The following is a 22533-nucleotide window of genomic DNA, read 5'->3' on the forward strand; positions in this document are numbered from 1 at the left end:
GCCGGGTTGACCGGGCTTTTATCCTCTTCTAAGGCCAGGGGCGGTCCCGGCCCCCAGGAGCCCCGCCTCCTCTGGCCTTAAGGCGAGCACTCCTCCTGGGGGCAACCAGTTCCCTTCGCCTCTCTGCCCTAAGCCTCTGCAGATCAGGAGAGGCCGAAGGGTTACTGGGCCTTGGAGGAGGCTCACCTGTGGCCACTGAGTCATCAAGCCCCTCTGGGGCCAGAAGGGCTTCACCTGGGGCCAGCTCCTGATGCACTGCCACAGGTGCAGGCTCTTCAGCATCTAGGCCTTGCCCCAGTTCAGCCGGCCCTGGAGGCGGGGACTCCTGTGCAGGCTGGGATTCCTCTGTTTCATCCTCCGAATCGGAATCCCAGGCCATCACAATCTGGATAACTAGGGGCCTGGCACCCAAAGTCAAAAATGTGGAAATTTGCCCAAAAATTTGCTCTGACCATAATGCAGTAAAAATGGATATGAGAATAACATTGACTGGTTCCTTCAGATGGAGGATGAATGACACCTTATTTAGAATAAAAGATTCCTTCCAGTAGCACCTTAAAGACCAACTAAGTTTGTTCTTGGTATGAGCTTTTCAGATGGTATCTGAAGAAGTGTACATGCACATGAAAGCTCATACCAAGAACTAACTTAGTTGGTCTTTAAGGTGCTACTGGAAGGAATTTTTTATTTTGACTATGGCAGACCAACACGGCTACCTATCTGTAACTGGAACCTTATTTACAGACCAAGAGGTCATCAAGAAGGCACAAAAAGCTTTGAGAGACTACTTTGAGATCAACCTGAATACTACTATGGAAAAAAGAGTAATCTGGGATGCAAGTAAAGCCGTGATGAGGGGTTTTTTGATTCAACAGAATGCAATAAAGAAGAGGCTGCAAAATGAGAAGAAAGAGAAAATCTTGGAAAAAATAAAAGAGGGAGAGAAGAAACTGAGAGTGAATCCGAAGTCACAAGAGATTCTGAGAGACATAAAGTTATACCAAGTGCAATATATAAAGATAATAAATCAGGAAGTAGAATGGAAAATTAAACAAATGAGACAAAGGACATTTGAATCAGCTAACAAATGTGGGAAATTACTAGCCTGGCAAATAAAAAAGAGGCAAAAGTTGAATACGAATACAAATTTGATGGTGGAAGGGAAAAATATCCAGAACCCTGTGGAAATTAGGAAATGCTTCCAGAAGTACTTTAAACAGTTATACACACAAGAACCACAGAAAGAACTGGATATAGAACAATTTTTAAAGGCAAATGGACTACAAAAGGTCTCTCAAGAAAGCAAGCTAAATCTAAACTACAAGATAACAGAGCACGAGGTGGAAGGTGCCATTCAGTCTATGCAGTTGGGCAAATCTCCAGGGCCGGACGGTTTAACCTCAAAATATTATAAAATATTGAAAGATTATATAATTCAACCATTGAAAGAGGTCTGCAATGATATATTGGAGGGGGGAAAGGTGCCAGAGTTGTGGAAGGAGACTTTTATTACACTTATACCAAAAACTGAATCTGAAAATACACAACTTAAGAATTACCGCCCCATATCCCTGCTCAATGTGGATTACAAGATATTTGCTGATATTTTGGCCAAAAGGTTAAAGAAAGTATTAGTGGAAGAGATACATAATGACCAAGCTGGCTTTCTCCCAGGTAGACACCTATCTGATAATACAAGGAATATTATAAATATTTTAGAGAAATTGCAAGTGAACATTAATACCAAAGCAGTTTTGATTCTTGTGGATGCAGAGAAAGCCTTTGACAATATTTCTTGGAGTTTTATGAAGAAAAATCTTCAGGGGATGGGGGTTGGTCAAGGGTTTGAAAATGGTATAGGTGCAATTTATTCAGAACAAAAGGCTAAGTTAATAGTTAACAATGTGGTATCAGAGGAATTTAAGATAGAGAAAGGTACACGACAAGGCTGTCCAATTTTCCCCCTACTCTTTATTTCGGTCCTGGAGGTTTTGCTAAACATGATTAGAAGGGACAGTCAGTTTAAAGGAATACAGGTCGGAGCCAAACAGTATAAATTGAAAGCTTTTGCAGATGACCTAGTTTGGACACTACAGGAGCCAGAACCCAGTACTAACAGAGTACTAGAACTAATTCAGGAGTTTGGTCATGTGGCAGGTTTTAAGTTGAATAAATCAAAAATGAAAATGTTTGAAAAGAATTTAACACCATTAGAGAGAGAGAGGTTTCAGAAAGAGACAGGTTTAACAATAGTGAACAGAGTTAAATACTTGGGGGTTAACATGACTGCTAAGAATTTGAACTTATTTAAGGATAACTATGAGAAATGTTGGTTAGAAGTGAAAAAAGACCTAGAAATTTGGTCAAGTCTGAAGCTTTCCTTGTTGGGTCGAATTGCTGTCATTAAGATGAATGTATTGCCAAGAATGTTGTTTCTGTTTCAATCACTGCAAATTCTGGACAAGATGGATTGTTTCAAGAAATGGCAAAGAGATATTTCTAAATTTGTCTGGCAGGGCAAGAAGCCTAGAATAAAATTTAAAATACTAAGTGATGCAAAGGAAAGAGGTGGATTTGCCCTGCCAGACCTTAAACTGTATTATGAGTCAGCTGCATTCTGCTGGCTGAAGGAATGGCTGCTTCTTGAAAACACAGACATTTTGGATCTGGAAGGATTTAATAATGTTTTTGGGTGGCATGCATATCTATGGTATGACAAAGTTAAAGTTCACAGAGCTTTTAAGAACCATATTGTAAGGAAAGCATTGTTTAATGTCTGGACTAAATACAAAGACTTACTTGAAAACAAAACCCCAAGGTGGTTGTCACCGATGGAAGCAAAGGCTCTGAAAAAGCCCAATATGGAGGCCAAATGGCCGAAATATTGGGAAATTTTAGAGCAAGAAGGAGACAAATTAAAACTGCAAAGTTTTGAGAAACTAAAAGATAAAGTGCGTGACTGGTTGCATTATCATCAAATTATGGAAGCCTATAAATTGGACAGAAAAATTGGCTTCCAGGTGGAAAAAATCAAAATTGGAAACAGAACTGTTAGAACCTAAAACAAAGATACTGTCAAGAATGTATAACTTGCTGTTAAAATGGAATAATCATGATGAAATAGTGAAACCGGTTATGAACAAATGGGCACAAGATCTTGGCTATAGTATTATGCCAGCTGACTGGGAACAGTTGTGTACCACAGGTATGAAATTTATGGCATGTAATGCTCTAAGAGAGAATATTATGAAAATGATGTACAGGTGGTACATGACACCAGTCAAGCTTGCAAAAATCTATCATTTGCCCGATAATAAATGTTGGAAATGTAAAGAGACAGAAGGTACTTTCTTTCACCTTTGGTGGACGTGCCCAAGGATTAAGGCTTTCTGGGAGATGATATATAATGAAATGAAAAGGGTATTTAAATATACCTTTCTGAAGAAACCAGAGGCCTTTCTCCTGGGCATGGTCGGCCAATTGGTGCCAAAGAAGGATAGAACATTTTTTATGTACGCAACAACAGCAGCAAGAATACTTATCGCAAAGTATTGGAAGACACAAGATCTACCCACCTTGGAAGAATGGCAGATGAAGGTGATGGACTTTATGGAACTGGCTGAAATGACTGGCAGAATCCGAGACCTGGGAGAAGAGGTGGTGGAAGAAGATTGGAAAAAATTCAAAGACTATCTACAGAAATATTGTAAAATTAATGAATGTTAAAGTGATGTTGAATTGAATCTAAGTGGTATTTGGCAACAAATTATTATAAATAGGTCTAAGTGAAGTGTTAACTGTTAAAGAAGAAATTATGAAAAATAGATTAATTTGCAATATGATGTTAAGACAAATGGAGGGAATAATTTGCTGAACAGAATTTTAGATTGGGATTACAAAAGAGGGAGGTGTGAGGAAGTCCAAGAAATATGTGAATGAAATTAAGTTATGGAATGTATGATGTTTCTGTTTTTTTCTTTCCTTCTTCTTTTCTCCTTCTTTTTTCTTTTTCTGTTTTCTTAGCTTTATGCTGTTTGCTATCTGTCTTTATGTTATTTTGTGTATTTTATGCAAAACTCTAATAAATATATATTTTTTTAAAAAACACAAATGCTCTTTGAGGCAGGCTTATCCTCCGATGTGAAAGATGAATTGTCCCGAGCACCCCCCCCTCCAGCTCGATGGATGAATTGATAAAGACGGTGCTGGCGATCGGCGTACGCCAGGAAGCGCGCGCTCAGGAGAAGCGGGAGGGGAGAGCCGAGCGTTTCCATGACAACCGCATTCCTGAAATGCCGAAGGGGCCTTCCCAGGCGACGGAGCCGATGGAAATAGATAGTGTGCGTGCGAAGTTTCAAACACTGGTGAAGGTCGGAGGAGAGAGGGAAAGGAGTGGAAAACTACCAAGAAATGTTTCCTCTGTCAAAGGCCGGGACATTTTGCTAAGGTCTGCCCTCAACGAAAGGCCTGGCAAGGCATGATGGGGGCTGCAGGCCACGGCGAAATGGGGGAGGAAGGGCAGGTGCAGGGAAACGACAGCGCCTGGCTGCCAATCAGCAGGGGCAGCAGCCAGGCCAGCAACCAATAGAAGTACCCCAGCCTGACCCACCCAAGGCAGCTATAGCCAGAGAGGTGGTGCTAGAACTCCCGAATGGGCACCCGGTCGAGGTGAAGGTGCTGCTAAATTCAGGCAGCTCGTGTAATTTCTTCAGCAGAGACTTTGCCTTGGAGCACCAGCTCCACCTGCTGCCCTTAGATTTCCCCTTGCAGGTAACCACCATCGATGGCAGAGAACTCCTGGGAGGGGAAGTGACCCACCAGACACTGCCAATGCAAATGAGTGTCTCCAAGCACACGTAAACCATTGTTTTTCACATAGCCACGCTGGCAGGACCCCCAATAATACTGGGAATGAGCTGGCTGGCTACACATGACCCAGTAGTGTCGTGGCATCAGCGGACTGTCACCTTTGGGTCAGCTTACTGCTTAGAACACTGTCTGGCGGGAAGGGAACCAAGAATGACGGTGGCCAGGGTGGCTGGGTTGACCCTGGAACAAGGAGAGGAGGTGCCACCACAATATGCTGACCTGAAGGAGATCTTTAGTGAGAGGGAGGCAGATAGGCTACCCCCCCAACAGACCCTTTGACTGCCAAATCAACCTACTCCCAGGGGCTCAGTTACCAGTGGGTAAGCTGTATGCCATGTCTGACCGGGAGATGCAGGAGTTGCGGCAGTTTATTGACAAGAACCTGAAGAGAGGGTTCATAAGGGAATCCAAGGCAGTGGGGGGGGCAGCCCGGTGTTCTTTGTGGACAAAAAGGGGACCAATCAGCCCAGGCTCGTCATAGATTATAGGGGCTTGAACCTGGTATCAGAACCTTCCCAATGCCCAGAATCGATGACATTTTGACACATGTGAGGCAGGGGAAGATTTTTACCAAGCTGGACCTCAGGGGAGCCTACAACCTGATTAGGATAAGGGAGGGGGACTAATGGAAAACAACCATGTTCACCCCCCTGGGGGCCTTTGAGTACTTGGTCATGCCATTTGGATTTCAGTCGGGCTCCGCCTGCTTTCAAGGTTTCATGCACCATGTGTTGGGGTCCCTGCTGTACAAGAACTGTGTGGCCTTTTTAGATGACGTACTAATACATTCGGAGAATGAGAAGCAACACGTCAGAGACGTCAGGGAGGTGCTACAGAGATTGCAGAAGCACCAGTTGTGGGTCAAGTTGGAAAAATGCCAATTCCACGCCAGGGAGGTCGAGTTTCTTGGGTACAGATTGTCAGACAAAGGCCTAGCCATGGACCCAGGCAAGGTGAAGGCAGTGCTGGAATGGAAAGCCCCCAAAACCAGAAAGGATGTGCAGAGGTTCCTGGGCTTCAGCAACTTCTACAGGAAGTTTATAAAGAACTTTGCGCACTTGACAGCGCCCATCACGGATTGTCTGAGTAGCAAAAAAAGGTTTGTGTGGACAGAAAGTGCACAACAGTCCTTTGAAAAGCTGAAGAATGTGTTTGCATCGGAGGAGGAGCTCCTGCACGTGGACCTGGAGAAGCCCATGAGGTTGGAGACGGACGCGTCAGACAGAGCGCTTGGAGCGGTTCTTTTGCAGCCCGGGGCCAAGCAGAGCTGGAGGCCGTGTGCCTTTTTCTCAAGGAAGCTGAGCAAGTCAGAGCAAAACTACACAGTGTATGACCGCGAACTGCTTGCCTTTCGGCGCTGGAGACATCTGTTGATAGGGGCACGGCACAAGATACAAGTCAGAACGGACCACAAGAACTTGGAATACTGGTGGACCGCACGAGTGCTCAACCAGAGACAGATTTGATGGGCCCAAGAGTTCTCCAAGTTTTCCTTCGAGATCCGATACGTGCCAGGAGAGGAAAACGTAAGGGCGGATGCACTCTCCCGGAAACCGGAGTACATGGAAGGGGAGGGACCATCGGAGGCCCGACACGTGTTCCCCGAGGACCGGTAGGTGTGTGGGGGAACATTGGTTGGGAAGGGAGAACTGGTAGAGCTTACCAGAGACGATGCATTCGCTCAGACAAAAATCAGGGAACTCTGAGACGGTAGGGAAGACAAGGGAGGGTTTGAGGAAAAGGAAGGGCTATTGTATTATAAGGGGTGCTGTATGTACCAGGGGAGGCCTTGAGGGGAAGAGTACTCAAACAACTCCACGACAACCCAACAGCTGGGCATTTTGGACAGCACAAGACCATGCTGCTTGTCACCAGACAGTTCTGGTGGCCAAAGGTGAGGGAGGACATAAGAGAATACGTACGGGGATGCCATACGGGTGGGAGACCGGGTGTGGTTGTCGACCCCCGGGTTACCCCTGAAGGGAGGGTGCAAGAAGTTGCAGCCGAGGCGACTGGGGCCCTTCGAGGTCATCCAGCAGGTGAACCCCGTAGCATTCAAACTCAAGTTGCCTGACAGCATGAAAATACATCCGGTGTTCCACAGGTCCCTACTTTCACCGTACAGAGAAGGGCGGGAATTTCAGGGGCGGGAAGGAGGAACCACCACCCACCCGCGGGTAGAGGAGAGGGAGCACTGTAACCAAGCCACGGAGATAATCGATTCAAGGTGGTGAGGTCGCCAGGTGGAATACTTGGTGGCCTGGGAAGGAGCACCCCAGTCGGAAAACACATGGGTACCAGCTGATTCAATCACAGACAGGCTTCTGGTGGAAGAATTCCAGTGTTTGTTCCCAGATAAGCCAAAACCACTAGCTAGATTTTGGGAGGAAGAATTTGGGACTACAGACGAAGAAGGGGACTTTGTAGGCTTCCCTGCCTCCGAAGAAGAGGGAGGGGAGGTGTCTGAGGGAGAAGAATCAGGCCGGGAGGTGGCACCAGCGGGAAGAGATCAGAGCGGATGGGAGGCTGGGTTTGAATCCTCAGAGGACAATGAGAGCTCGTTCAGGGAATTCCCCACATTGCTGGCCGAGAGGAGAGAGGAGGTGGGATCAGAGACTCGAGCAGGGGATGAGGGGGGTCCTGGAGGGGAGGTGGATGTCAGGGAACTGCCATGAGGGATGGAAAGAGAGAGCTCCAGAGGGATTCTGAAGAGAGTCCCGGGAGGGGAAGAAGCAGCCCGTCTTCTGGAGAAGGGAGGGAGCATAGCACCAGTGGAGAAGGGGGGCAGAAGGGGGAATCGGCGAGGCACTCCCATGAGTCCTTGCCGGGAACCAGCAGGGGAAGTGAGGGTCCTCCGCCGCCCACACCGTTCTTGCGCAGAAGGCTTCCGCGCAGAGAACAAAGGTGGAGACTTGCTGTCAAGGAATTTTTATGTTGGAAGAAGTTCAAGAGACGCCCACTGACGGATTCTGCCAGCGATTGAGTGATTGAGACAGTGAGTGACTGTCCACACAGAAAGGGTTCAACCAGAGGAGCAAGCCAAGAATTGGCACCAATTTACGCACGAGCAACCCCTAGAACCATTACAGATAGGCATGTTCAAATATATAAAAGGATGTCCTATGGAGGAGGGAGAAAGGTTGTTTTCTGCTGCTCCAGAGAAGGGGACACGGAGCAATGGATCCAAACTACAAGAAAGAAGATTCCCCATCCTTGGGGTTCAATTCCTCTTTCAACCTGTTGTGCAATAAACTTCGATCTACAGCTATTTGCTCCGGTTGGTGGCTGGACTCCTTCCTTTATTCCGCAGGGACCCACGGGCTCTACCTGATGAGCTGGGTGGCTGAGCAGCCTCGCACCTGGGTCCCCCCCCCGTAACACCAAATTCACCTTTTATTGGTCAAACCTAGGAGACTTGATAGCCTTTGGGGGCATACAACACCCGGACTCTGAGCCTTCTTCCCTTGGGGGTCCGCCAGCTGGTGCCTCCCCCCCTTTCACCCAGCCAGTCCATGACAGCAACAGCAGCAGCAACAACAACAGTAAATTCAGTACGATAATAATATGCACACTGGTCCTTTGGCAGGAAGAATGATAACTTCTGGGACTATGGAAAAATACTATCTTCCCCAAACCCCAGAATAAGCAGGAGCTTATTTGGGGTTTGTGAGGGAAGATGGGCCCCCCAGGAGACTTCCCTGGTACCTGCAGCCCCTCCTTCCCCCTCTTGCAATAAGGCATGGGGGAAAATCTCCCATTAAATTAGAGTATTTTAAGTTTTCTTCAGAACACGTAGGAGGCCGCGAGAAGTTGTAGTGAAGAAGCAGTATTCAGAGATCATATGTGGGGGGGGGGGTGGTGAGAGAGTTTGGTGCAAAAACCAGTCACATACAGATGCACCCGTCTTGCATGTTTGAGTACAGCAACTCCAGAGCATGAGCCAAGTATCGGCAGGGTAGGGGCCACATGTAGAGCAATTCCCACACTGAGGTCAAAAACACACACAGAGGCAGCAGGACTTCTTCAGTAATAGTTTACTGAGTTTTCAATGCATACAGTTCTCCCTGGGCCCCCAGTGATGCACAAAACTTTGCTTCTGAGAGCAAATCCACTTTCAGCAGTAAAAAAATACAGCACACAGGATATCTAAGTCAGGCACACAAACCGGCAGAAGGGAGCAAGGGAGGAAAGAGGCTGGAAGGACACAGGGCAATGGAGGTGTGTTTCCCTTCATGTGGTTTTGGAGGGAAGTCAGCAACTCGGCATCTGCTGGGGCTTCACGAAGCAAAGCTTTCTGCCGGCTGCTTCCAGGCAAATGAGCATCCCAGACACTGTGATCTGTGGGGTGTTGCCATATCAATTGTTTTTGAAAGGTTATCATGATGTGGTCTAGAAACCAATATGGAAAAATATATCGCCCAGCCCTAATCCTCACTGACCACCAGAAATCCAGATAAACCCTCACCGCTTCTCTATCAAAAGGTACTTTACATCTTAGATTATAATCACATTGTTTGACATTGCCTTCAATATTTCATTACTATACAGTTTTACACATAAATTCCAGAACTTCGCATACACAACATGTGTTAATGACTGATTTCCTGCTGAGTTCATTTCTGTGAAGAAAAGAGTGGACTCCGAGAGGAAGATGTCCCACACTCCAGACATCAAAATGGGTTCTTCCATGTGAGAGTCCCTGGATGTTCCTTAAACACTCCATTGTAAATAAAGCACTTTTTGCAATCTTTTCATTTAAACTGCTTCTCCTCTTTGAGTTTGTTGATGGTTTGTAGGGTTTCAACTCCTAAAGTTCTTCCTGTCCGTGAGTCTGTTGATTTAGAACTTCCACTAGGACTGAACCTCTATCTACTTTCCTGATATTTATAAGGTTTGGCTTTTGTGTGAGTTGGTTGACATAAATGAAGGGTTCCACGATGACTGCAGCTCCTACCACACGCCATACATTTTAACAATTTTTCCGTCATGTGTCTGCCAATGTTTTCTAAGGTGTCGACTCCGACTGAAGCTCTTTCCGCACTCCAGGCATTTAAATGGTTTCTCTCCTGTGTGAGTCCGTTGATGTGTTCTAAGGCTTCCATTATCACTAAAGCTCTTTCTGCACTCTATACATTTATATGGTTTCTCCCGTGTGTGAGTCCATTGATGTGTTCTAAGGCTTACATTATCACTAAAGCTCTTTCTGCACTCTATACATTTATATGGTTTCTCCCGTGTGTGAGTCTGTAGATGTATATTGAGGTGTCCACTCTGACTGAAGCCCTTTCCACACTCCATACATTTAAATGGTTTCTCCCCTGTGTGAGTCCGTTGATGTGTTCTAAGGTGTTCATTATCAGTAAAGCTCTTTCCGCACTACAGGCATTTAAATGGTTTCTCCCCTGTGTGAGTCCGTTGATGACTTCTAAGGTGTCCATTATCAGTAAAGCTCTTTCTGCACTCTATACATTTATATGGTTTCTCCCCTGTGTGAGTCTGTAGATGTATATTGAGGTGTCCACTCTGACTGAAGCCCTTTCCACACTCCATACATTTAAATGGTTTCTCCCCTGTGTGAGTCCGTTGATGTCTTCTAAGGTGTTCATTATCAGAAAAGCTCTTTCCGCACTCCAGGCATTTAAATGGTTTCTCCCCTGTGTGAGTCCGTTGATGTCTTCTAAGGGTTCCATTATCACTAAAGCTCTTTCCACACTCTATACATTTATATGGTTTCTCCCCTGTGTGAGTCCGTTGATGACTTCTAAGGTGTCTATTATCAGTAAAGCTCTTTCCGCACTCTATACATTTATATGGTTTCTCCCCTGTGTGAGTCCGTTGATGACTTCTAAGGCTTCCATTATCACTAAAGCTCTTTCCACACTCTATACATTTATATGGTTTCTCCCCTGTGTGAGTCCGTTGATGACTTCTAAGGTGTCCATTTCCAGTAAAGCTCTTTCCGCACTCCAGACATTTATATGGTTTCTCCCCTGTGTGAATCCGCTGGTGTAATTTAAGGGCTCCATTCAGACTGAAGCTCTTTCCGCACTCTATACATTTATATGGTTTCTCCCCTGTGTGAATCCGCTGGTGTAATTTAAGGTCTCTATTCTGACTGAAGCTCTTTCCGCACTCCAGGCATTTAAATGGTTTCTCCCCTGTGTGAGTCCGTTGATGTCTTCTAAGGCTCTCACTAATACTAAAACTCTTCTCACACTCCATACATTTATATGGTTTCTCCCCTGTGTGAGTCTGTAGATGTATATTGAGGTGTCCACTCTTACTGAAGCTCTTTCCACACTCCATACATTTAAATGGTTTCTCCCCTGTGTGAGTCCGTTGATGTGTTCTAAGGTGTTCATTATCAGTAAAACTCTTTCCGCACTCCAGGCATTTGAATGGTTTCTCCCCTGTGTGAGTCCGTTGATGTCTTCTAAGGTGTTCATTATCAGAAAAGTTCTTTCCGCACTCTATACATTTATATGGTTTCTCCCCTGTGTGAGTCCGTTGATGACTTCTAAGGTGTCTATTATCAGTAAAGCTCTTTCCGCACTCTATACATTTATATGGTTTCTCCCCTGTGTGAGTCCGTTGATGACTTCTAAGGCTTCCATTATCACTAAAGCTCTTTCCACACTCTATACATTTATATGGTTTCTCCCCTGTGTGAGTCCGTTGATGACTTCTAAGGTGTCCATTTCCAGTAAAGCTCTTTCCGCACTCCAGACATTTATATGGTTTCTCCCCTGTGTGAATCCGCTGGTGTAATTTAAGGGCTCCATTCAGACTGAAGCTCTTTCCGCACTCTATACATTTATATGGTTTCTCCCCTGTGTGAATCCGCTGGTGTAATTTAAGGTCTCTATTCTGACTGAAGCTCTTTCCGCACTCCAGGCATTTAAATGGTTTCTCCCCTGTGTGAGTCCGTTGATGTCTTCTAAGGCTCTCACTAATACTAAAACTCTTCTCACACTCCATACATTTATATGGTTTCTCCCCTGTGTGAGTCTGTAGATGTATATTGAGGTGTCCACTCTTACTGAAGCTCTTTCCACACTCCATACATTTAAATGGTTTCTCCCCTGTGTGAGTCCGTTGATGTGTTCTAAGGTGTTCATTATCAGTAAAACTCTTTCCGCACTCCAGGCATTTGAATGGTTTCTCCCCTGTGTGAGTCCGTTGATGTCTTCTAAGGTGTTCATTATCAGAAAAGTTCTTTCCGCACTCTATACATTTATATGGTTTCTCCCCTGTGTGAGTCCGTTGATGTCTTCTAAGGTGTTCATTATCAGAAAAGCTCTTTCCGCACTCCAGGCATTTAAATGGTTTCTCCCCTGTATGAGTCCGTTGATGTCTTCTAAGGGTTCCATTCTGACTGAAGCTCTTTCCGCACTCTATACATTTATATGGTTTCTCCCCTGTGTGAATCCTCTGGTGCAATTTAAGTTCTCCATTCTGACTGAAGCTCTTTCCACACTCCATACATTTAAATGGTTTCTCCCCTGTGTGAGTCCGTTGATGTGTTCTAAGGTTTCCATTCTGACTGAAGCTCTTTCCGCACTCTATACATTTATACGGTTTCTCCCCTGTTTGAGTCCGTTGATGTGTTCTAAGTTTTCCAATATCAGTGAAACGTTTCCCACTCTCCATACTATTAAATGGTTTCTCCCCTGTTGGAGGTTGTTGATGTGAACTATGTGTGCTAATTCAATGATGCATAGTGCACATTTCACACATTTTAATTTCTATTCCTAGTGGGGGGGAAAGGTACCCAATCCCCTGGAGTTTTGACTCTCTTCTCCATCTCCTTCTTCAGAGTGGGAAGAAAGGGAATCCTGTTTTGATTTCAAGGAACAGAACAAAGGGAAAGAGCTCCATTAGCACCTTCTCCTATTTCAACGTCTCCTACATTCCCTCACCTCCTACCCATGTTCCCAACATTCAGGAAATGAATATGCAATTATGTCAAATGATAGTAATGCATCATCAACCTTTCCTAATCCTCAACCAATGTTCATAAAGCAGCATTATTTTTTAAAGAACGATGTGCTGTCTGATCTCGTGCCCGTCTTTTGCCGCAGGACTATCCTAAAATGACACTGAAAAGCAGGATATTCAAGGGAAAATGATAAACTGTACTTAGTGGAATATGTAGTACCTTGGGAATGTAGTATTGATTCACTAATGGCCTGAAGTTGTGTTATTTCTGGTGACATGAATTTATGCCTGTTCTGTCTTAAATATTATAATCATATGATGTCATGGGGTGTTAGGGGAGCGGTAGTACCTTTGGTGGGGGAAATGTCATGCACCTTACGGGGTAATTTATCCACCATTGGTCCCCAGCCTGCACTCAGCTCTCACCTGTTTCTTCCAGAAGCCACAATCCCAGGAAAGGCTTCAACTGGCTGGCAAAACCTGGCTGTTCTCAAATCCTTGGTGTATTAGGGAATTCTGTTGAGGTGAAGGCAGGCCCTGGTGGATGGAGAGGATGAGAACAACAGTGAATCCCACAGTCAAGAAGGCATATGTCAGTGAATCCCAGTAAAGAAGGCATAATGAAAGTCCTGTTCCTGGAGCTTTTGGGGGTGCAGGACCAGGAAAGCTTCTGCCACCATAATCCTTACAGTTGGGATTCAGGCCTCATCATGCAACAGAAACTGTTCTGGTTGTGCTGCTTGATGATCTCTGATGGGCTAGAGTCTGAGGGGGAAGCTGTTTCCTGGTTCTGCTGGATCTCTCAGTGGCTTTGGAGACCTTTGACCATGGTATCCTTCTGAACCCTCTAGGGGTGCTGGGGACCCTGCTATGCAGTGGTTCCCCTCCTTCCTCCTGGGCCATGTCCATAAAATGGTGTTGGGGGATGAGTGTTCAGACCCCTGGGCTCTGTCCTCTCCCCATGTTTTTTAATATCTATATGAAGCCGCTGGGAGAGATCATCAGGGGTTTTTGGCTGGGTGTTCAGAGGCATGTGGGTGATACCCAGCTCTTCCTATATTTTAAATTGGAACCAGTGAAGATAGTGAATGGCCTGTGTTGGTGGCCTTGGTGGTTTGTGGATAAATGGCGGCTAACAGATTGAGGTTGAATCCTGACAAGACAGAAGCACTGTCCCTGGGGGACAGGTGGCAGGCAGACCCTACCAGCCTGCAGACTGTCTCACTAGGGTGGTCAGTGCTCTGGTTACCTCCTGCTTGGTCTACTGCAATGCGCTCTACATGGAGCTACCTTTGAAGGTGAAACAGAAACAGCAACTAATTCAGAATGTGACAGCTGGACTAGTAACTGGGAGCAGCTGCCTAGACCACATATCACTGGTCCTAAAGGATCTTCCCTGGCTCCCAGTGCATTTCCAAGTGCAATTCAAACTGCTTGTGCTGATCTTTAAAGTGTCATGGTTGCATCTTTCAGGCAACAAAAGTATTGATCTGACATATAGAGATCATTCCTAGTCTATTGGTTCAAGAAGGTTCTGGTGGTGTGTGAGTCAAAGCTGATGTTTTCTCTAGCTGGAGCATTTTAGCTGCTAAGGGAGTTTCCTTTCTGCTGAGAGCAGGTGGTGGGATTAGTTGTTATGAGGTTATGCTGAACCTTCCTTGTTTTGGGAACCATTAGAAGCTGGCTTAAACTGGAGTGAGCCAAGCTTGTTATCCAGTCCCAAGATTACTCTGACACTGAATTGTTTATAAATCGCAGTATTGAAAGGCGCCTGGTCCCACTTCCTATTCTGCTATTCTCTACTCTGCCTGTGTCTTTCTTACTTGAGTGCTGTTTCGCTATGCTATGTTAGGGTTTTACTGTAAATTCAGTTTTTGGATTCTTATGCTTCTTTGCCTTCAGTACTAAATTTCTCTGCTGAATGGATTTTTTGCTGCCTCTGAGTGTTTTTTTCCTACACTGCTAACTATATGTCGGACTTGGAGATCATTATGGAGGAGGAAGATCTGCAACCTAAAGCCCTCAACCGCCTTGGCCCTGTAGACCTGAAGGAGCGTCTCCACCCCCATCCTTCACTCTGAACACTGAGGTCCTCCTCTGAGGTCCTCCTGATGGTCCCCTCTCTGTGATAAGTGAGGGTACAGGGAAGCAGGCAGAGGGTCTTCTCGGTGGTGGCACCCACCCTGTGGAACGCCGTCCCTTCAGAGGTCAAGGAAATGAACAACTATCTGACATTTAGAAGACAGGAGAAGGCAGTCCTGTGTCAGGAGGTTTTTTAATGTTTGATGTTTTACTGTCTTTTATGTGTACAGTGGTACCTCAGATTACATACGCTTCAGGTTACAGACTCCGCTAAACCAGAAATAGTGCTTCAGGTTAAGAACTTTGCTTCAGGATGAGAACAGAAATCGGGTTCTGGCGCTGCGGCAGCAGCAGGAGGCCCCATTAGCTAAAGCGGTGCTTCAGGTTAAGAACAGTTTCAGGTTAAGTACGGACCTCCGGAACGAATTAAGTACATAATCTGAGGTACCACTGTACTGGAAGCTGCCCAGAGTGGCTGGGGAAACCAAACCAGCTGGACAGGATATAAATACTACAATCATTCTTATTACATTGTGATGTTTTGTAGTTATTTTGGAATTTGTACTGCAATATCAGCTCATGAAATGTTATGGGTGGAGAAAATCACAGGGTTGCCGTAAACGATAATCCCACCCACAAACTCTCATTTATGTACAGTCTATAAATTTGGGGGGGGTCACACACCTCACCTGTGCTAATACTGGCAGTCTTTGGCCTGCACAGGCACACCTGGTGTGTAGAGCCTCCAGCCCCAGGCACTGTCTATCATGAAGATGGGTCCTTTGACTGGGAAGATTCGTGCAGTCGCTGTCATCGGATGCTGAAGGATTGTATCTCAGCTTGTCAGTCACTCTGACATTGGCTACAAAGAATAAGAGGAACAGAAATGCTTTGGAGGTGCAACTTCTGTATCAATCCTGAGAGCCATTCCATGGACTCTGCACCCGTTTCTGATGACAGGTGTACATTATCCTCATCCTGAGTGGAAAAGACAATCAAGACGGAAGCCTGAGAGAGAGGAAAAGGTTTCTGGCTGCTTCCTGGGTGGGATTGCGGAAACCAAGAGTCGCTTCTGAGAAGGCCTCCCCCCTCCCCTCTTCCTCTGGGGATTTCCTCTCCTCTCCAGGGGACCAATGGTTGGACTGGGCAGAATGGCTGTGTCTGGACAGGGCAGGGGCTTATGGGGTGGGAAGAGGATGGAGATTGCAGGAAGGAAGGGGTGGGGGGACAGGACCCCCACTTTCCAGGGATCCCTCTGTGGTCGTCTTGAAAGGGGGGGGGTTGATTCCTGGGCGGGAGAGAGAAGCCTAGGTGGCCCCTCCGGAGATTCCCCAAGGAAGCCACGATGGAGATGTCCCCCCCCCAAGGACTGGTCTTCCTCCCCCCACCCCCCTATTCTTAGCTTCCTTGCCCAGGGGGTGCCCCCTCCTCCCCCTCCCATCCCGGAGTTTCCCCTGCACCCAGATGGCCCCTTGGCTCACCCCTCGCCAGGTGCGACCCATCTCTCCGTCCCTATTGCCCCCCAAGACGAGCAAGGGGGGCAGGGGGGTCTCTATCCTGGCTTCTCTCCGCGCCCCAGGGATGCCTGCGTGGGGGAAACGGGGCCGGGGAGTCCTCGTGGGTGGGCGCCCCATCTCCGCCCCTTCGCAGCACGCGTGCCGGGATCCAGGTCCCACGGAGGGCGCTTTGGGGAGCTGGCGGGCTCTCTGTGTCCTCTTCTCCCCTCTCCCCCCCGCAACCCCTTTACCTCTTTCTCCTCGCTCCCGAGCGCCCCTAGAGCCACGGGGCAGAGCAGCAATCCGGAGTGGAAGCTCCACTTGCGGGAGAAGCAGGCAGGGTGGGAGGGGGCTCACCCCCCCCATTCCTGGAACAGAAGCCGGATTGCAGGAGGAGGAAGGAGGGGTGGGATGTTTGGGGGCGGGATCTGGGGTTGTGGGGCGGGGTGAGAGGAGGATGTGCCGGGAGGGGAGGGAAAGAATTGAGGGGGGAGAGGAAGGTTTCCCCCCTCCCCTCTTCCTTCTGGATCAGGAGAGCGGGGGAGGGGCTGATCCCGGAGATCCAGTTGCCAAGTGGGGTCCCCCCCACAAGTGCAACATCCTCCCCTCCCCCACCCCACGTGCTTAGATCCCTCCGCGTTTTGGGTCTTGGTGCTGTTCAAACCAGGAACGGGGGGCAGCTAAACGACTCCCCCCAAATCTCCCCTCTCTCTTTCTCCCGGAGTCTCGCCTGAACCCAGACGCCCCCTTGGCCCGGCTCACCCCTCGCCCTCCGCAACCCATCTCTCCGTCCCTAATGCCCCCCAAGATGAGCCGGGGAGGGACAGGGGGGTCTCTATCCAGGCGCCTCCCGCACCCCTTAACCCTTTCCTGGCCCGCTTCTCTCCGCGCCCCAGGGATGCCTGCACGGGGGAAAGGGGGCCAGGGAGTCCTCGTGGGTGGGCGCCCCATCTCCGCCCCTTCGCAGCAGGCGTGCCGGGATCCAGGCCCCACGGAAGGCGCTTTGGGGAGCTGGCGGGGTCTCTGGGTCCTATTCTCCCCCTCCTCCCCCCCGCCCTTGCCCCCCCATCCCTGAGTCTCCCCTGCACCCAGACGCCCCCTTGGCTCACCCCTCGCCGTGCGCCCCCCATCTCTCCGTCCCTATTGCCCCCCAAGACGAGCAAGGGGGACAGGGGGGGTCTCTATCCTGGCTTCTCTCCGCGCCCCAGGGATGCCTGCGCGGGGGAAACGGGGCCAGGGAGTCCTCGTGGGTGGGCGCCCCATCTCCGCCCCTTCGCAGCACGCGTGCCGGGATCCAGGCCCCACGGAAGGCGCTTGGGGAGCTGGCGGGGTCTCTGGGTCCTTTTCTCCCCCTCCCTCCGACCCCTTTACCTCCCGATCCTCCTTTCCTTTCCTGCAACATCCACGTGGGTGGGGATGATTTACCTGCCGCCCCTCCTCCCCTCTGAGAACGCGCGCGCCCCTAGAGCTGTGGGGCAGAGCAGCAATCCGGAGTGGAAGCTCCACTTCTGGGAGACGCAGGCAGGTTGGGAGGGGGCTCACACACCCCAGTCCTGGAACAGAAGAGCCGGATTGGAGGAGGAGGAGGAGGAGGAGGAATGTATTGGCGGAGGGATTTGGGATGGTGGGGGCGGGGTGAGAGGAGGATGTGCCGGGAGGGGAGGGAACGTTTGAGTGGGGGGGGAAGAGGAAGGTTCCCCCCTTCCTTTAGTGGATTGGAGAGCGGGGGAGGGGCTGATCCCGGAGATCCAGCTGCCAAGTGGGTCCCGTCCCTCCTACAAGGTTTGCATGGCAACATCCTCCTCTCCCCCACCCCACGAGCTTAGAGCCCTCCGTGTTTTAGGTCTTGGTGCTGTTCAAACCAGGAACGGGGGGCAGCTAAACGACTCCCCCCAAATCCCACCTCCCCACCCCAGCCTGACTCAGGCCAGGACAAGGAGCGTGGACACAGGCCCCGTCCCTGCACAACAGCCAAGAGGCTCAGAAAAGCAGCCGATACAACTGGAGCCAGAAGCGGATTCCATGTGTCAAGGGAGAAATCTGCGGACGTGTTTGTACGCTTGGGGGAGTATGGCTGCCTTGTGTCAAGTCTCCCCCCTTTGATAGTCCTTCCCTCACGGTGTAAAATAAAAGTGGAACGGTGCAGATCCGATGTATGGCTGATTTTCTATGAATTTATAACAGAAGTGTTGCCTATGTCTAGTGTGTGTGTGTGTGTGTGTGTGTGTGTGTTGCCTATGTCTAGTGTGTGTGTCGTCGTTTTTGTACAAATTGAATGATTGGGGGGGGGGTTTGTTCCTGCCACACATGAATCCCAATCCCAAAGAAGGGCAGTGACAAAGAATGCTCCAACTACTGCACAATTGCACTCATTTCACACGCTAGCAAGGTTATGCTTAAAATGCTACAAGGCAGGCTTAAGCAGTATGTGGACTGAGAACTCCCAGAAGTGCAAGCTGGATTTAGAAGAGGCAGAGGAACCAGAGACCAAATTGCAAACATGCGCTGGATTACGGAGAAAGCTAGAGAGTTCCAGAAAGACATCTACTTCTGCTTCATTGACTATGCAAAAGCCTTTGACTGTGTCGACCACAGCAAACTATAGCAAGTTCTTAAAGAAATGGGAGTGCCTGATCACCTCATCTGTCTATCTCTATGTGGGACAAGAAATCTCTATGTGGGACAAGAAGCTACAGTTAGAACTGGACATGGAACAACTGATTGGTTCAAAATTGGGAAAGGAGTTTGACAAGGCTGTATATTGTCTCGCTGCTTATTTAACATAAATGCAGAATTCATCATGCGAAAGGCTGGGCTGGATGAATCATGTAATAAAAAAATTAAGGTCTCACATATATAATAAATGTTCATAAATGTACCAAGCAAGCACATTCATAGATATGTCGACCACATGTCTGGAGCAGCACAGGAAGACCGCCCTGAAACCATTTTGACTCCCAATCTGACCCAACGTTTTCTCTGCAAGGAGGGAGGGGGTGAGGGAACCTTCCCATTGTCTCAGGAATTGGGAAATCACCATCTCAAAGGAATGACCAGACTACCAGGAAAGGGAATCAGATAAGGCATTATCAGATAACCTGGCAGACAGGAAAAATGACAACATTCAAATTTCTGTTGCAGACCGCCTTTTCTGTGATGTAGGTATGGTGTTTGTGGGGGGTGGTCTGGGGTTACGCCCCTTCTGTGATGTATGGAGGGGTGGTCTGGAGCTCCAGGGCAGGGAATTTAAAATGTCTATATAAAGACAGGCACACCTTTGTTCTGGTTCCTCCTCCTTTCCTGTGTGTGAGGGGAGCACCCTGTTGCAACAGATCAATCAAGATCAGGCTTACTAGCTGCTTTGCTTCTCAATAGTCTCTGGATGTCTCTGCTATTTCCTCCTACCGATGGAGAACCCACAAGGGACTCTATAAAGGGCTCTTGTGTCCCCCATAAGGGAAGAAGGGCACAACAGATGGCACCCCAGATGGGACCTTCGGTTGGCCGGATTCTGGGGGCAAGGAAGGACTGGTGATCCAGCGCGCACCAGGCCATTTGCCAGGAGGAGCCACCAGTCCTCTAGTGACCCCAGGGTCTGGAAAGAAGTGGAGTCCCAGCAGGGCTAACAGAGGAAGCAACACTTGATCAGGCCGGCCACAAATTTATTTATTTTTTGAAATAATCATTATTGATTTAAATTACACACATATACAAAAAATTTGGAATATCATATTGCAAAAAAGAAAATTTTTAAAAAATTAAGAAAAAAGGAAAGAAGAAAATACAGAAAAACAAAGAAGAAAAAGGAGATTTATGTGCATAAAAAAACTTAATCTTCCTAATTAAATAAAAAAGACTTCTGACAAAATGAGTCTTCCAATCATTCTCATTGTGCTGTTTATACTGTCGTTTTTTTCGCACAGTTTTATATTCTTTAATATTGTTCCAGTCTACTCCACAAACGGTATTTGTTGTGTTTACAAGTATCACTCAAGTTCTGCTAATATGGTGTGGTTGGTACAATATGTTCTTTTATAATCCTTAAATATTCTCCATTCTCCAAATATTTTCTGGTTCAATACTCCTCTAACTCTTCCCATCGGTTTTGCTAGTTGTAAATATTCTAACATGAGTATATGGCTTCTCTTGGTGATGTCCACAAGGGTATTTTTGGCTCAAGTAGTCCTTTATATTTATTCCAGATTTTATTTCACATGGCTCAAAAATCCCCCGTGGACCTTCACTTTTCCGTATATTAAAGAAGCGTGCCATCCAGACCGATTCTCGTGGCCTTCCAAGTCTAAGAGGTCCGTATCTTTTAGTGTAATCCAGTCTTTTATCCAAACCAATCCTGCCGCCGCATGGTAGAATTCCAAAACTGGCAATGCAAAACCTCCTCTCTCCTTTTGATCTGTTAGTAACTGGTGTTTAATTCTCAGTTTCTTTCCACTCCATATAAATCTAGACATTTCCCTTTTCCACTCCTTAAAACAATTCATTCCTCCTAAAATGGGCATTGTTTGGAATAAGAAAATCATTTTGGGGAGGATATTCATTTTCACAACGGAGACTCTTCCCCAGAGTGAGAGATGGCGTTTGGTCCAGGTTTCCATATTTTTAAAAATTTCTTTCCATACTTTACTAGAATTATCCTCATATACATTTATACTTTTTTTGAAATCCAGATCCCTAGGTATCTAACCTTATTTTTAGTTTCCAGACCTGATTTTTCTAGAAGTTCTTTTTTTTCTTTCTTCCATTGTGAGGCCTTTTGTCAGTAATTTAGTTTTTTGGTAGTTTATTTTCAGCCCCAGGCCGGCCATAAATTAATCTAGCAAAAGACCCCGGGGTGGCCAGGAGCAGCGCATGCGGACGTGAGTCTAGGAATGGAGAAGATTGTGGGCGGGATTCTCTGAAACACCCAGCAACCCAGATTCTCATCCTTGGCTGTCTCTTTTGCTGACGGTCTTCACTCCCAGCCTTCCTGGCAAGAGGTAGCGAGGAGGGGGAGGGGAGAATGTTAGACTTGGGGTTCTGCAATTAGAGAGGCAATTAACTGCAAGGGGAGTACCCCAATCAAAACTCTCATTCCCTGTCAGGGAACCTGAGATCTGAAACTTTTCCTTTTCCCCAAGGAAGACGCCCCAAGGCTGGTCCAAGTGGCCACTTTGGATAGCAAGGGACTTGGACTCGGTTTCCAATTTCTCTTTTTCTCGTAAATGCAGCTGCACCGGCAGCACCAAGATCCGGGAGGAAGTGACTGGTGCGTGTCAGAGTGCAAGGGCGTTTACAGTTCCTTTCCGTTCTCTCTGGAGCAGCCAGATTTGGCACTGGGCTGCCAGGCGTCCAATGGAAAGGGACTCTTTTCCCTAGCGTGTAAGAGGCAGAAAAGGTTGCTGGGATCTGTGGCTTTTCTACTTGTTCATAAATGATCTAGACTTAGGAGGGAGCAAAGTTTGCTGATGGCAGTAAATTGTCCCGGGTTGTTCAAAGAGAGAGAGATTGCAAGGAGCTCCAAAAGGACCTCTCCAAATGGGGTGAATGGGCAGAAAAACAGTTCATTGTCAATGAGATTAAAGTGATGTATGTTGGGACAAAAAAATACCTCTTAATATCATGTGCAGAATCATGGGGTCTGAACTGGATTTCCCTGTGTGCTCTAGGAGACCAGGGGAGAGGGGAGCTGGTCACAGCAGGAGGGGGAGTCTCCCTGGATGCTATCTTCCCCAAACTCCAGAAAAAGCAGGAGCTCTGGGGTTGCCCCATGGGGTTCAAGAGTGAAGATGCCCCCACCAGGAGATTTCCCTGGTACCTACAGCCCCTCCTTCCCCCTTTTGAAATTAGGCTTGGGGGAAAATATCCCATTCAGTTTCAGTATTACAAGTTTTCTTCATGACCCGCAGGAGGCAGCGATGAAGTTCTGGTGAAGAAGCAGTGCTTGGAGATCATGCGGTGGGAGAATGACAGAGTTTGGAGCAAAAACCAAAGGTACTTTCATCTAAAATTATACTCACCATTGTGAGATGCTGCCTTCATTATTTCATTATTATACTGTTTTACATATAAACACCAGAACTTCACATATACCTCTTGTTTTTAGGAATGATTTCCTGCTGAGTTCATTGCTCAGGGTGGACTCTGAGAGGAT

The 22533-nt window shown here is 47.4% G+C and overlaps 2 protein-coding genes across 9 annotated transcripts in view; both read right to left on the reverse strand.

Moving 5' to 3' along the window:
* Positions 1-22533, reverse strand: part of LOC308595664 (uncharacterized protein) — a 152598-nt gene that overhangs the window by 121422 nt on the left and 8643 nt on the right. The gene's annotated exons all lie outside the window — the stretch shown is intronic.
* LOC308595582 (uncharacterized protein) overlaps positions 8886-22533 on the reverse strand; it is a 163288-nt gene continuing 149640 nt past the window's right edge. For 4 of the 8 annotated variants that reach the window (XM_081209988.1, XM_081209986.1, XM_081209989.1 and 1 more), the window contains 2 exons: positions 13234-13344; positions 8886-12704 (listed from right to left, as the gene is read on the reverse strand). In XM_081209988.1, coding sequence (XP_081066114.1) covers positions 10246-12519 — 2274 coding nt within the window. In that variant the 5' untranslated portion in view covers positions 12520-12704; positions 13234-13344 and the 3' untranslated portion in view covers positions 8886-10245. Of the gene's footprint in view, positions 12705-13233; positions 13345-15578; positions 15833-16636; positions 16657-22533 lie in introns of those variants that run through there. The other 4 variants (XM_081209991.1, XM_081209990.1, XM_081209987.1 and 1 more) reach the window with 3 other exon arrangements.

This window comes from Podarcis bocagei, assembly GCF_964188305.1.
Source record: "Podarcis bocagei genome assembly, chromosome: 10".
Lineage (NCBI taxonomy): Eukaryota > Metazoa > Chordata > Lepidosauria > Squamata > Lacertidae > Podarcis > Podarcis bocagei.